At 37.4% G+C, this 16,672-nt stretch overlaps 1 protein-coding gene and 1 pseudogene across 2 annotated transcripts; one reads left to right on the top strand and one right to left on the bottom strand.

Moving 5' to 3' along the window:
• The first annotated feature begins 7,735 nt into the window (after window positions 1–7,735).
• LOC128869752 (kelch domain-containing protein 10 homolog) lies at window positions 7,736–13,410 on the top strand (annotated as a pseudogene).
• Window positions 13,411–13,571: 161 nt separating this feature from the next.
• LOC128869531 (uncharacterized) lies at window positions 13,572–14,571 on the bottom strand. 2 transcript variants are annotated; one of them, XM_054112096.1, is made up of 3 exons: window positions 14,499–14,571; window positions 14,042–14,441; window positions 13,572–13,981 (listed from the first exon to the last, which is right to left on the bottom strand). In XM_054112096.1, exons 1-3 carry the CDS (start codon window positions 14,523–14,525, stop codon window positions 13,620–13,622), a joined length of 789 nt encoding a protein of 262 aa, XP_053968071.1. In that variant the 5' UTR covers window positions 14,526–14,571; the 3' UTR covers window positions 13,572–13,619. The 2 variants fall into 2 exon arrangements, with proteins under 2 accessions (XP_053968071.1, XP_053968070.1); XM_054112095.1 differs by having other exon boundaries at window positions 13,572–14,441.
• Window positions 14,572–16,672: the final 2,101 nt, after the last annotated feature.

The raw sequence follows: 16,672 nt of genomic DNA, 5'->3' as shown, positions 1-16,672 counted from the left end.
GGCAACAAAATTAGTTTGCCATGTCTACCGTCCCATTCCGGCCGCTTTTCTTTTAGAGCTCGTTTCAAACCTTTTGTTTTCTGCCGTTCAAGAATCATCTCACACGTCACCAAACGTCTCTCGATATTCCTCTCCTTCAATTGATGTGACACCCAATTACCTGGTTTCTGGATCAATCCCATCGCGAAGGTTGATCTGTCAACATCCAACTCTTTAGACATATCATCGTAATTGATAGAACAGGATTACCGTAAATAGTGATCAATATACGACACGTTTCAGCTGAACTTTTCTTTAAAAGGTAATAATGAAATATGACTTCCCGCAAATGCTGTTTCTTCGGGACAAACGGAGAAATTTTTGACGTCAGACAAAAAAGGATCTTTAAGCTTCAAATGAATGTCAACTACTGCGATGCAGGTTTCAAATATACACCTTCAAATCGCTAGTATATTACTAGAGCGAACACAAAAATAGTATCAGCAGCGGCACCTTCTTTACGAGGGTGGACATTTCTTCCCATACCCAATACTTCACTTTTATCTCTGGATACGTATATATTCTCGAATAAAATGGAATACAATGTTTTATGTCTATACGATGTTTTATTTGATTATTAAAGGTCAAATTGTCATTTTCATTTTAGAAAACTGTTTTATATTTTCTTAGAATGGTTAAAATTTTTTTTGTCGACGTCGTTTAAATATGATAGTTTATGCTAACGCTTTTGCAGGAGTTATTACTTTTATCTGAATTCGTAAAGATTTGTACTATATATCCTTTTTAACTTCAGTTCATATAAAACTCTTTATAAACAAAGAAAGTATTACGGCATTGTTAGTTTTTAACGTTCTAATGAGGTAATCAATTTTTCAATTAAATTATTATTATCAATTTTTCAATATAAATTATTCCAAGTGACATTTCCTAAAAGTCCGTCAAAGTTCTTATTAATATTGCATTGAAAAATTTGGAATGTGCCATTTTCATCTCTAAATTTATTATAGTTGGTACTCATATAGGGAAGCTGTTTACTCCCATATCCAAAAAAATTATTTGTTTTATGGCGCCTGCTGCGATTAGAGTTCCTACTTTGGCCTGAGAGCATGCAATTTTGATCAGTTTGCTCATTGTATTGCCTGCTGCAGTGCTGGTAGTAATTGCCACTATCAGTATTCCCTGCATTATAATTTCTTTTGTTGTAAGTATTTGTTTCGTCCCTGTCCTGTCTAGATTTTCCTTGAACATTTTTAAAGCTATCCTGTTGATTTCGTCAGTCGTGTAAATTCCATCGGTATGCATTAGGTTTCTGTTTCATAACCGATTTACTAATAGCGTAACGTTGTAGAGATATTTTTCGATGGTACCAATCACTTTTAACATTTTTAAGTTATCAATTAAATTGATTTATTTTTCACCAAAGTTATTTTTTTAATTCCTTTCAATTCCTCCAAGTTTCGCGGATTTGTGTACCAATGCAAAACTTGTCGCCTACACAAATTGTGTTTATGTAATCGAACAAAACCTTTTGATTGTTGGCGGCAGAATATTTCTTACTTATGTGAAAAAATAGCAACGGCAGGTGACTAATAGATGTGTGCCAGACGTTTCAGCTTGTCATTGGTGGCTCAATATTCCACCACAAGGAAACCCATAAATACGAGGTGTGTTCAAAAATTTAGGAGAATTTTAATTTTTCTCAAAAAATATTTATTTATTCATCAATTTCTATTTTATCTCCTTCCTCGGACATAATGCACTTGTGCCAGCGCTTTTTCCAACCCTGTAAGCAGTTGAGACGTGCACTTTTTGGTATGTCCTTGAGCTCTTTCAGCGATTCGGTTATTATCTCTTCAATCGTCGCAAAACGCCATTCTTTCATGGGTATCTTAAACCCTGGGAACAGGAAAACGTCACAGGGGGCTAAATTTGATGAAAACGGTGCCTGAGGCAGGATACGAGTTTGTTTTTGGCCAAATAATCTCTCCCAAGCAGAGATGATGTATTCGATGCCATAACCATATATCCATGATTCATCACCAGTTTTGACCCTCTTAAACGAGCCTGGATCATCGTTGACGTCTTTCAACAATTCCTGAGCGATGCTCATGCGTCGCTGTTTTTGGTCAAAATTCAGCATGATTTAATGCCCAACATTTAATTTTATTGCATTGCATGAGACAACTTCTCTCTTCTGTAATTGTGATTCGAAGATTCTCCATATCAATTTTCTCCACTTTCTCAAGATTTTCATCGGTTGTTGATGTGCTAGGGTGCCCAGAGGGAGCCCGTCATTCTCACCTTCTCAACCTAATATGAAAAGCTTGTACCGCTTGTAAACATTCACAAAATTTTATGAAAAATTTGTGTGATCCATTGTTTCGATAGCAGAAAATCGCCGAACACGCAAAACACTTGGTTTATGTATGTCTCTCACAAACAAACTAAACATGCTATATTGCTAAAACCATGAGCATATAGTTACATGATCACCCTATATACGTATATACTTATTCCTATATTGTACCTACTCTTAATTCTAACTTAATCTTACTCTTATATAATATTTAATTACTTATGCTAACACTTATTTAAACCAACAACTGCTTTACATACTTTCTCACACTCTACACCCACACGCTTACTCACGCACTCAACATACACACAACAACATACTCTCATTTTGACTTACTATATATTTAATTATTGTCAGGCTTTAAGCTAGTGGGTTGTTTTTTAATAAAGTTCTTTGACACAAGAAGACGTTTTACTTCTTTTCTATATCTTCGAGACGAGTGTACCAATATTAAAAAAAATAAAAAATAATAAATAAAAATAACAATTTAAAGTCGAATGTGCATAGCCCACGAAATTTGAAAATTCTCCTTATTCTTTGAACACAACTCGTACTCCTGGACTTCACCCAGTGGAACGACTCTTAACTAAATATACGATATTGCGGAATAGACGGGGAATCAACATAAACAGTGACAAGCTCCCTTCGGTCAGCCCACAGAGAGGCGGAGAAGCAAGAAGAGCCAGAAACGATAAGAGAGAGTTCGTTGAAGATCTTGCTAGAGATGTCGAAGCGGTAGCAGGAGCACCCAATATGAGAAAGATGTACCACATAGTTGGCCGCCTAACCAACCAGCAGAATTGTAGTAACCAACCGATCAGATATCAACACAGGAACGACTACGTACCGAAAGCCAGGTTGCGAAGACACCCCATCTGACATAAACCTAGGAAGAGTATAATGGGAGTGACCATCAATACATCACATTTTGCATTGAAATGGAAAACCAACGTGTGCGTGATAACCGAAATAAAAGTACACGCAAATGGACCATAAACAAGCTATACCCAGCGACGCTCCTTGCAACTATTGACGAAAATAAAACGACGATCTGTACGAATAGTACAGCAAAAACTCTAGTCAAGATAGCAATGCGATGCATTACGATAGGTTGTAACGCATCTATGCCTAAAATAGATAAGAGCAAAAAACAGAAATGCTGTATACTGGTGGGCACATGAGATCGCAAAACTTAGAGATATGTGGATCCATAAGCGTAGAAAGTATACTAGAGCCAGAAGATTGGGCCCGGCAATAACGGAAAAGACAAATGGGAAGAGCTAAGAAACGATCTAAACAATAACCCATGGGGGTTGGGCAACAAAATCGTTATGAAAAAGCTAGGAGCTAAATCCCCTGCTGCTGATATGGAAACCGAAGTGGTAAGCAAAATAGTCGACACACTCTTCCCATCACACTGTGCTGAGAGAGAAGAACTCGACTATGTAGCAACGGAACCTGTCCCATTCACATAAGAAGAACTAACGGATGCTGCAAAAGCAATGAACTGCAATAAAGCGCCCGGACTTGATCGCATAGTTGCGGAAATATTGAAACTATTGCCAATCGAACGCCCTCTTTTGCTACAAAACATGTACAACGCATGCCTAAACGAAGGAATTGTTCCATAAATATGGAAAAAACAAAAACTAGTACTAATCAGTAAGGGAAAGGGAGACCCAACATTAGACCGCTTTGTATGCTAGATAACGCAGGAAAACTCTTTCAGAAAATGACAAAGCATAGGCTTAACTAGAGAACATTGGCGGCCTGTCTGACAGGCAGGATGGTTTTAGAAGTGGCAGATCTGGATGCAAGAGTAAAGAAATAACAGTAGGTGCGGCCTATGGATCAATACTCGGACCCGAACTTTGGAATATAAGCTACGATGAAATCCGTCGAAGAGAGATGCCTGAGGATGTGCATTTAGTGGGATATGCAGAAGACATTGCAGCTGTAATAATCCCTCGAAACACTAACGAAAGCAAAAGGAAGTTAAATTAGGTGATAACCCGAGATCAGACATGGCTATAAGACCATGGATTAAAGCTGGCCACACAGAAAACAGAGTTTAACCTTGTAACCAACAGCCGTACCCCATTAGCAGTAGGTATACAAGTACTCGATACCACTTTATCGACAAAAAGAGTAGTCAAATACCTAGGAGTACAATTAGACACACAAGGCCAACTTACTGGGCGCACATAAATGATGCTGTCACAAGAACTGTCAAAGTAAGCGGCATGATTCGACGACGGCATTACTCAAAGTCATTAATATATTATCCTACCTATTAAAACCTATAAAACAAACTCACATAGCCTTATTTATATATATTCTAAGACTTTTCTTACATTTTGCACAAAATGATTTCATCATCTGTCGCTTAGCAGGGGGACAAATTGCGCAAATCTTTTTTTTTTTTGTTAAATTTTTTTGGCGATTAGTAGCTGCGGTATTTTCATCATAAGAAATAACATTTTCCATATTAGATCGCAACGACGTATCGTCTACGTCTGGTGCTTCAAGTTTGTTTGTCAAGTGACTTTGAATAAGGGCAGAATGCCATTTTTTCATAAAAGCAGGACGACTAAGAGGTGTTTTATTTGTTTGAAATACGTTGTGTGAATAAATAATGTGGTTATTTATAAAAGACATGTTCGATGTGCCAAAAAATTTACACTTTGGCCATCGGTTTGCGTTGCGTGAATAGCTCATGACACTACACATTTGGTCAAAAGTATCAACGTCTGTTTTTGTTTTTTTGTACAGTTCGATCATGTAGGATTTGTTCGATTTGGGGTTTACTGCTCCTTCCTCATTACAGGATGATAATAAATATATTACTTTACTCGGCTTCGGCTTACGAGTGAGTGATAGAAGTGTCAGTTCATAGCATAGCAAAACATTGACGTATTACAATTACGACTTTTTATATTTTTCATTTCGCTCGGAATCTCTCGCTTATTAGATCGTAGAGTTCCAACCATTGTCAGCTTATATGGTTCGCATAACAGTGATTTAGTAACAGAAATCGAACTTAACCAGTTATCCATTGTAACGTTTCTATTTGAACCATGTACAGTTTTAGTCAACTCTTTTACGTAGTACTCACCAAGTGGAAAGGTGGTTTTGTTTGATCCTTTCCCCAATACGGCATATCATCAATCAGGTATGTAGTTTGTACCGCAATCACATATCATTACCATTTTGAGTCCATATTTTGCTGGCTTCTTTGCAATGTACATCCGGAAGCTACATTTACATAGTTACTCGTCAATCGTTTAGTATTCTCCAATAGTATAGTTTTCACGGCACTTTTTTTCTAATAGCGGTCGTCCCTAAGCAGGCAATGGCAATCTATGAGTGTATTTCTGCCACGAAAAAGCTCTTCATAAAAAATATGTGCCGTTCGGAGTCGGATTGAAACTGTAGGTCCCTCTATTTGTGGAACAACATCAAGTCGCACACCACAAATAGAAGGAGCAGTTCGGCCAAGCACCCAAAAAAGGTGTACGCGCCAATTATATACATATACTATATAAAGGAAATTTGCGATGCCATTCCATTTTTCTTCGTTTCCATCACTTTCTCTATACTTTCTTCAGGTGTAAATACACCAATAGCTCGTTGCAGACCTGTTCTCTTTTTGTTGCACCTCTCGCATTAAAGAAGGTGTGCTCCGCTTCATCATACTCAATATCCCCATGCATGCAGTTTGGTAGGCTAACTTTCTCCATTCGCTACAAATATTTGCGAAAGGACCCATGTCACGACAAAAACTGTGTGAGATTTGCGCTCTTGTGCTAGAATATCTATAGGAATGGTTCCGCTGATACCTAAAACCGCTGCATCAGATACTGTTCTGTATGACGAATGCAGATGCGTTGCACAGATTGCAGAGTTTTCCGCCGTCATTGCACTCTTAGCGAATCTGCTCATATTTCGCATCCGTATAAGGCCTGCCATGAGCTAACTTAACATGCCGCAGCATGATTTTAGAAATGGCAGATCTACCTTAGGAGCCATTCAAGATGTTATAGCTAGCGTAGAACATGCCCAGGCGGAGAATCGATATTCCAAACTCTTATTATTACTAGCCACACTGGAGTTTAAAAATGCTTTCAACAGTTTAAGTTGGGAAGACGTATTTGAAGCCTTAAGGGAGGGGTCTAGGGGTTGACTTTCAAAAAATCGATTTTTTGGAAATAGCTTTTTCTTATAGTAAATCATCTCAAAAATATTGTCCCAAAATTTCAGCTCAATCGGAGCAAAACTTTTGGAGTTATAGACGTTTTTGTCCCCACTCCTCTGCGACAGCTGCGAGCGTTTGGAGCGGAGCGTTTTTTTCAAACGCGTTTTTCTCGAAACCACTTTTTCAAAGTCCGTGACTATTAGAACTTCAACAATATTTAACCGATCCTTTTCAAATTTGGTATACAACTTCTATATATAAAATACCTCCCCCCAACTGAGAGATTTTTCCCTTTTTTGTTTTACATTAAGGGCGGTTTCCACTTATACAGCGAAAAAATCAGTGAAAATCGCACTTTTTGCTTCAAAAACGCGCTGGCAACGTAAAAATGAAAAAAAAAAAATCGGAGCCAGTGGGGGGGAGGTTTTGGTGATAATTTAACCAAATAATTCTGTTTTTTTTATTTCAGGTGATACGATACGATAGTCACCGCAAATCACCTTTTGGAAAAGGCGTTTTCGGAAAAGTTACCTCACCGGCTTATTTCCCGATATTTTCTTACAAAAATTTAGTGCAATATTGTTGAAATGATGCTTTATAATGTACAAAAAGTTTAAATACATTTTCACTATTCATATCTCTAAAGCAAAGTCTCAAAAATTCATTAAAAAAAATGCTCAAACCCTAGACCCCTCCCTTAAAAGTAAAATTCAAGATCCCGAAATTCCGAATCTATTGAAGATTATTCGTAGCTGTCTAAGCATTCGCGTGCTCTTTTACGAAACGCGAGAAGGATGTAAGACTAAAGAAATAACAGTAGGTGCGGCCAATGGATCAATACTCGGACTCGAACTGTAATGACGATCATTTGAACCCAGAATCATTAAAATCGGTTCATTTTTGACTAAGTTATGAGCATTTAAAAAACAAAAAATTCTTATATAATGAAAAAAAAAATCGATTTTGAGCCGAAGAACAAAATTGCCGATAAATCTTGGAAAAAAAATTTGTCGAGCGAACAAAAAAATACGTGTCTCATTAATTTGACCAGAGAGCAACATATTTGAGTAACATCGAAATCGAAGAACATGTCCCGAATAGCCCGGTTGAATTGAAATGGAAAGCATCTATATTGATTTTTGTAGGTTTTGATAGGTAGGATAATATATTAATGACTTTGAATAATGCCGTCGTCGAATCATGCCGCTTACTTTGGCAGCTCTTGTGACAGCATCATTTATGTGCGCCCAGTAAGTTGGCCTTGTGTCTAATTGTACTCCTAGGTATTTGACTACTCTTTTTGTCGATAAAGTGGTATCGAGTACTTGTATATCTACTGCTAATGGGGTACGGCTGTTGGTTAGAAGGATAAGCTCTGTTTTCTGTGTGGCCAGCTTTAATCCATGGTCTTATAGCCATGTCTGATCTCGGGTTATCACCTAATTTAACTTCCTTTTGCTTTCGTTAGTGTTTCGAGCGATTATTACAGCTGCAATGTCTTCTGCATATCCCATCTCTATTCATCGTAGCTTATATTCCAAAGTTCGGGCCCGAGTGTTGATCCATGGCTCCTCCTGCTATTTCTTTTGTCTTACATCCTTCTCGCGTTTCGTAAAAGAGCACGCGAATGCTTAGACAGCTACGAATAATCTTCAATAGATTCGGAATTTCGGGATCTTGAATTTTACCTTTAAGGCTTCAATTACGTCGTCCCAACTTAAACTGTTGAAAGCATTTTTAAACTCCAGTGTGGCTAGTAATAATAAGAGTTTGGAATATCGATTCTCCACCTGGGCATGTTCTACGCTAGCTTTAACATCTTGGATGGCTCCTAAGGTAGATCTGCCACTTCTGAAACCATCCTGCCTATCAGACAGGCCGCCAATGTTTTCTAGTTAAGCCTATGCTTTGTCATTTTCAGAAAGAGTTTTCCTGCGTTATCTAGCATACAAAGCGGTCTAATGTTGGGTCTCCCTTTCCCTTACTGATTAGTACTAGTTTTTGTTTTTTCCATATTTATGGAACAATTCCTTCGTTTAGGCATGCGTTGTACATGTTTAGTAGCAAAAGAGGGCGTTCGATTGGCAATAGTTTCAATATTTCCGCAACTATGCGATCAAGTCCGGGCGCTTTATTGCAGTTCATTGCTTTTGCAGCATCCGTTAGTTCTTCTTATGTGAATGGGACAGGTTCCGTTGCTACATAGTCGAGTTCTTCTCTCTCAGCACAGTGTGATGGGAAGAGTGTGTCGACTATTTTGCTTACCACTTCGGTTTCCATATCAGCAGCAGGGGATTTAGCTCCTAGCTTTTTCATAACGATTTTGTTGCCCAACCCCCATGGGTTATTGTTTAGATCGTTTCTTAGCTCTTCCCATTTGTCTTTTCCGTTATTGCCGGGCCCAATCTTCTGGCTCTAGTATACTTTCTACGCTTATGGATCCACATATCTCTAAGTTTTGCGATCTCATGTGCCCACCAGTATACAGCATTTCTGTTTTTTGCTCTTATCTATTTTAGGCATAGATGCGTTACAACCTATCGTAATGCATCGCATTGCTATCTTGACTAGAGTTTTTGCTGTACTATTCGTACAGATCGTCGTTTTATTTTCGTCAATAGTTGCAAGGAGCGTCGCTGGGTATAGCTTGTTTATGGTCCATTTGCGTGTACTTTTATTTCGGTTATCACGCACACGTTGGTTTTCCATTTCAATGCAAAATGTGATGTATTGACGGTCACTCCCATTATACTCTTCCTAGGTTTATGTCAGATGGGGTGTCTTCGCAACCTGGCTTTCGGTACGTAGTCGTTCCTGTGTTGATATCTGATCGGTTGGTTACTACAATTCTGCTGGTTGGTTAGGCGGCCAACTATGTGGTACATCTTTCTCATATTGGGTGCTCCTGCTACCGCTTCGACATCTCTAGCAAGATCTTCAACGAACTCTCTCTTATCGTTTCTGGCTCTTCTTGCTTCTCCGCCTCTCTGTGGGCTGACCGAAGGGAGCTTGTCACTGTTTATGTTGATTCCCCGTCTATTCCGCAATATCGTATATTTAGTTAAGAGTCGTTCCACTGGGTGAAGTCCAGGAGTACGAGTTGTGTTCAAAGAATAAGGAGAATTTTCAAATTTCGTGGGCTATGCACATTCGACTTTAAATTGTTATTTTTATTTATTATTTTTTATTTTTTTTAATATTGGTACACTCGTCTCGAAGATATAGAAAAGAAGTAAAACGTCTTCTTGTGTCAAAGAACTTTATTAAAAAACAACCCACTAGCTTAAAGCCTGACAATAATTAAATATATAGTAAGTCAAAATGAGAGTATGTTGTTGTGTGTATGTTGAGTGCGTGAGTAAGCGTGTGGGTGTAGAGTGTGAGAAAGTATGTAAAGCAGTTGTTGGTTTAAATAAGTGTTAGCATAAGTAATTAAATATTATATAAGAGTAAGATTAAGTTAGAATTAAGAGTAGGTACAATATAGGAATAAGTATATACGTATATAGGGTGATCATGTAACTATATGCTCATGGTTTTAGCAATATAGCATGTTTAGTTTGTTTGTGAGAGACATACATAAACCAAGTGTTTTGCGTGTTCGGCGATTTTCTGCTATCGAAACAATGGATCACACAAATTTTTCATAAAATTTTGTGAATGTTTACAAGCGGTACAAGCTTTTCATATTAGGTTGAGAAGGTGAGAATGACGGGCTCCCTCTGGGCACCCTAGCACATCAACAACCGATGAAAATCTTGAGAAAGTGGAGAAAATTGATATGGAGAATCTTCGAATCACAATTACAGAAGAGAGAAGTTGTCTCATGCAATGCAATAAAATTAAATGTTGGGCATTAAATCATGCTGAATTTTGACCAAAAACAGCGACGCATGAGCATCGCTCAGGAATTGTTGAAAGACGTCAACGATGATCCAGGCTCGTTTAAGAGGGTCAAAACTGGTGATGAATCATGGATATATGGTTATGGCATCGAATACATCATCTCTGCTTGGGAGAGATTATTTGGCCAAAAACAAACTCGTATCCTGCCTCAGGCACCGTTTTCATCAAATTTAGCCCCCTGTGACGTTTTCCTGTTCCCAGGGTTTAAGATACCCATGAAAGAATGGCGTTTTGCGACGATTGAAGAGATAATAACCGAATCGCTGAAAGAGCTCAAGGACATACCAAAAAGTGCACGTCTCAACTGCTTACAGGGTTGGAAAAAGCGCTGGCACAAGTGCATTATGTCCGAGGAAGGAGATAAAATAGAAATTGATGAATAAATAAATATTTTTTGAGAAAAATTAAAATTCTCCTAAATTTTTGAACACACCTCGTATTTATGGATTTCCTTGTGGTGGAATATTGAGCCGCCAATGACAAGCTGAAACGTCTGGCACACATCTATTAGTCACCTGCCGTTGCTATTTTTTCACATAAGTAAGAAATATTCTGCCGCCAACAATCAAAAGGTTTTGTTCGATTACATAAACACAATTTGTGTAGGCGACAAGTTTTGCATTGGTACACAAATCCGCGAAACTTGGAGGAATTGAAAGGAACTAAAAAAATAACTTTGGTGAAAAATAAATCAATTTAATTGATAACTTAAAAATGTTAAAAGTGATTGGTACCATCGAAAAATATCTCTACAACGTTACGCTATTAGTAAATCGGTTATGAAACAGAAACCTAATGCATACCGATGGAATTTACACGACTGACGAAATCAACAGGATAGCTTTAAAAATGTTCAAGGAAAATCTAGACAGGACAGGGACGAAACAAATACTTACAACAAAAGAAATTACAATGCAGGGAATACTGATAGTGGCAATTACTACCAGCACTGCAACAGGCAATACAATGAGCAAACTGATCAAAATTGCATGCTCTCAGGCCAAAGTAGGAACTCTAATCGCAGCAGGCGCCATAAAACAAATAATTTTTTTGGATATGGGAGTAAGCAGCTTCCCTATATGAGTACCAACTATAAAAAATTTAGAGATGAAAATGGCGCATTCCAAATTTTTCAATGCAATATTAATAAGAACTTTGACGGACTTTTAGGAAATGTCACTTGGAATAATTTATATTGAAAAATTGATAATAATAATTTAATTGAAAAATTGATTACCTCATTAGAACGTTAAAAACTAACAATGCCGTAGTACTTTCTTTTTTTACAAAGAGTTTTATATGAACTGAAGTTAAAAAGGATATATAGTATAAATCTTTACGAATTCAAATAAAGGTAATAATACTAAGTTTCCACCGCAGCCGCTATCGTGTTCTCTGCCGCTATCGTGTTTTTAGCGCAAACACGAAACAAAACACCTGTCAAATCCCATACAAAATTAAAACACAACTCCATACCTAAACCCACTTTTCAAAGCGTGTTTTGTTGGGTTTGCGTCTAATTTAATTATTAAGTGGTGGCAATGTTGCTCATTTTCCTCATTTATTATTGCATTCTTATCGAAACATGGCAACAATGATTGCAATTTGTCAATATGACATTTGATTGACGCACCGGCTATCCATTTGGTGAATCTTGCTCAAACGATTGTTATATATATCAAACAACAGGTAAAAAACCGAGTGTTGAGCGAATAGAGGCTACTGGTGATGCGCCAATTCCGCAATATGGGCCGGGAATAGTTTTACACGAACATTATTTATATATGGTTGGGGGAACAACTGGCTATGATTACTCTTGTGAAGTGCATCGCTTAAATTTGCGCACACGAGTGTGGGAATGCGTATATATCTGTCGTCCAGATATACGCGAAGATCCAGAGGGTCGTTATCGTCACGAAGTTGTCTACGATGGGCAATACATATATGTGCTGGGTGGTGGTACATCGAATTTAGTGTATGATTTACAACGCATCCCTGCATTTAATTTAATTACAAACCGATGGGAATATTTCGTCACATTACCCGATCGAACATCACAAACAAATCTAACAATCGAGCGACAAAATTCTGGATATCCAAACCCACGAAAGTGCTTTTCCTGCGTACAGCACACGAAATCGAATGGTGAGGTCGAAGCATTCATTACGGGAGGCTTGCAGGTGCGTAATAATTAAATTTAGTATTATTAAATTATATTTGAAGTTGGATATCCCTTTTCCATTTGCAGGCCGATCAAGTATATTTTTCAGATATATGGAGATTAAATTTTACTACTAAGCAATGGACACTTATAATATAAAAACAGCCTCTCTACCAAAAGCTTTGTACTTCCATGCCGCAGCGCACAGTCAAAATGGTTGTATGTACATATTCGGTGGTATTGAATATGATGAAAAACGTATACGACGGTGCAATGACCTTTATAAAATGTGGATGACCATACCATTATTAAGTGAAATTTGCTGGGAGGCAGTGTTACATTACAGACCAAATCTCAAATTGAATGGCCACTCACAGCTGCTTAAAATGGGCATACCATTGCGCTTTGCACAGAGATTGTGGCATTCTTCAAAAGCCAAATGATTATACAATAAATGAAGAGATATATGGTATGGTATGTCATGTAACGAGCAATAAGAAGCGACAATTTTTATGTTTCATTCTAGACATAAAAGCATAATTATTGTTTGCTAACCATTTAGGAATGACATAATTTCATATGGAAGAAATGGAACCAAAAGAATAAACATAATAAAATAAGACATTAATAATGAGTAAAAATGAAAAAAGCTAATTAATATGAAAATAAGAGTAATTATTTTTATACGCTACATATGTGTACGAGCAGTTGTGGCGATTTTTTTTACAATATGGTTCATACACTGTCAATGGATGCTCAGATCACGAATTCTAGAAAATTGTATCATAAGAGTGGAAGCATTATCAAGTGGCCAATCGGGCAACCAGATGAACACCAAATTTAAAAGGATAATAGTCTGCCGTCTGATTTAAAGTTCGTATCCATGAGTCTATGCATAATTAAATTCGCTTTTTCCAGATTAACGATATAAACAAATTATTTTCAATAAAGAAATCAAAAATGAATAAAATGTTATTTTATAAAATTATGTATTACAAATTTTATTGTTCTGGTGAAAAGTTGTTTTTCAGATTTAAACCAATTGGACTCTTTGTAGGATATGGCTTCATTAAATGCTGAGAGAGACGAAAAGCAGAGTCCCCTATAATATGGACTGGTATTTTTGTGGATCCATACAGCAAGCTCAATTCATCAAGACGTGCACAACTTTGCAACTCGCGCTTTAGCGATGATTTTTCAAAAATTCCGGAGTCGTTGCATCTTCCAGGACTGCCGCAATGTATATAAACAAATCTATATTTTGCGTCTACCAAAGCCAATAGTACTACGGAATACCACCCTTTGTAGTTGTAGTAATCAATGGCTTCTTCCTTTCTTGGATGAATTTCAATATGACATCCATCTGTATAATAAAGATGCTTTTGATTAAACGTTATTTTTATCGCATTACTTATAAACCTACCTATTGCTCCAATACATTGTGGATAGCCCATTGCATTAAAATCTGCGACTCCATTCTCAATTTGCGCCCTTGTCAGTGGAAAATTTTTCAAATATATTGGAGCCAAAGATGTCCCAACTTCATTGCAAAACTCGATGAGTATTTTGCAAACAGTTGCTTTGCCTACTCCAAACAAATGTCCAATTGATCTGTATTCACTAGAAGATCCTAGTGCATACAGAGCAATTGCCACGCGCTTTTTTAGTGAAATCGGGTTTCGATAGTTCGTTTTTCTTTTGGCTATTTTTTCAAGTTTGCTGCACAATTTTTCAAAGCAGGATCTTTCCATTCGGAAATTATTTTTGAAAAACTTGTCCCCATTACTCTGGCAGTCTACTTCCCAAAAGGTACTGGAATGTTCCTAAAATATACATGTACATTATACACAAATAATGTATCATACATCTGTTTACCATACCAAAGACCATACACTTTGCGAACGCATTAAATTGGCAGCAACGCTTAAAATTATTTTATTTTCCCTTAACCTTTTTTTTAAATAATATGTGACCAACTCACTATCAATTATTTTGAAATAAAATGATAAAATCAACATAACAAATTGAATTTTATGCACCATTTTATAATTTTATCAATTTTTATAATTCTTATTTCACAATGTCAACAAAAGACAGTTCAAACACAGTTTCTCCCAAACTTTCGGTGGAAACAGTTGACAGTTCTCCCAAACACAACTCCTGCAAACACGGTGTTTGCTTTTGGTGGAAACGTAATATAACTCCTGCAAAAGCGTAAGCATAAACTATCATATTTAAACGACGTCGACAAAAAAAATTTTAACCATTCTAAGAAAATATTGACAGTTTTCTAAAATGAAAATGACAATTTGACCTTTAATAATCAAATAAAACATCGTATAGACAAAAAACATTGTACTATTCCATTTTATTCGAGAATATATACGTATCCAGAGATAAAAGTGAAGTATTGGGTATGGGAAGAAATTTCCACCCTCGTAAAGAAGGTGCCGCTGCTGATACTATTTTTGTGTTCGCTCTAGTAATATACTAGCGATTTGAAGGTGTATATTTGAAACCTGCATCGCAGTAGTTGACATTCATTTGAAGCTTAAAGATCCTTTTTTATCGTCCCGAAGAAACAGCATTTGCGGGAAGTCATATTTCATTATTACCTTTTAAAGGAACAGTATCCTGTCGACTGTGTGCGCGAACACACGTGTTTAGTGAAATAGTAAAGTAAATTACGCAAACGGAGTATAGTGACAGTGACTATTAATGATCTGACTTGTTGAACTTTGTGGTATAAATGCTGAATGTGAGAGTACTCTCTATAATTAGCAAAATATTACCAACGAAAATGGAAAGCGCGCTAATGAGTCGCTTGTTATTTACACAAAAAACAAGTACTCATACAGCCGAACAGAAAGAGTTAGAAATGTATTTAACGTCAAAAGTAAATTAACAAAACAACCACTATCAAAGTTAACACGCTGCAGTCGCATTTACAGCGACGCTCCCACGGCTGCGCGCTACACGTGCCGCAGTGTCAGCATATTTTTATTTCAGAGGTGAACAGTGGAAAAAAGGATTAAAAAAGTCTAACCAAAAATTGGAAAGTGAAAAACAGCTAAAGAAAGCAATAAAACGTGATTAATTAAATAAAAAAATTGAATCGTAAAACAGTTACGGAAAATTGTAAAAAGCTATCAGTTAGATAAAAACGCATACCGAAAATTCAGAAAACTACAAACGTGATTAGTGAAGAACCACGGCCACGAAAGGAAGAATAAGCAAAGAACGTGGAACATATGCTCCTAGCAGCCTTGTAAGCTTATAAAAACTTGTCTATTTTTTTTCTCCTCTTTTCCCACTCAGGTATGGAGTCCTTTCAGACCACAGTAACAAACTTGACGGGAGCCGTCAATGCGCTCCTCGAACAAGTTGGGAGTATGGAGAGGCGGATCTCTTCCCTAGATTCCTTAAGATCCCGGCTCACTCTCCTGGAATCTGGAAGAAGTGATAGTGGTGTTCGCGAACCAGAGGTGGAACCTCGAGCTCCGGCTACGGAGGCTGATCTAAGGGATATTTCTAGACTTCCAGACTCCGTAAAAGAATTGCAGGCATTCGACGGGAATCCTGTCCAATACGTCTCGTGGGTGCACTCTGTCGAGAGCATTCTTAATGATTTTAAAGTAGTAAGAAATAAGCCAATTTATCGGGCCATACTTCAACATATTCGACAGAAAGTACGCGGGGCAGCCGATGCTGCCCTGATATCGTACAACATATTTGATACGAATTGGATTGCTATCAAGGAGTGCTTATCACTCCATTATGCGGATAAACGCGACATCCGCACTTTGGAGTATCAACTCCACCAATTGTCTCAGAAGGATTCACGGCTAGATGAATTTTATGCAGCCGTGAACCACCAATTCTCATTAATCATCAATAAAATAAAAACTGAATCTTACTCTGAAGAAACAACGAAAGTTTTAATTGACACATATAGGAACCGTGCCATGGACGTATTTATACGTGGACTGAACGGAGAGCTTGCCAAAATGCTCCTTATTCAACGTCCTAAAACTCTGCCAGAGGCATATTCGGC

This window comes from Anastrepha ludens, chromosome X, assembly GCF_028408465.1.
Source record: "Anastrepha ludens isolate Willacy chromosome X, idAnaLude1.1, whole genome shotgun sequence".
In the NCBI taxonomy this organism is placed as follows: Eukaryota; Metazoa; Arthropoda; class Insecta; order Diptera; family Tephritidae; genus Anastrepha; species Anastrepha ludens.
This window is presented reverse-complemented; position numbering and strand designations above follow the sequence as displayed.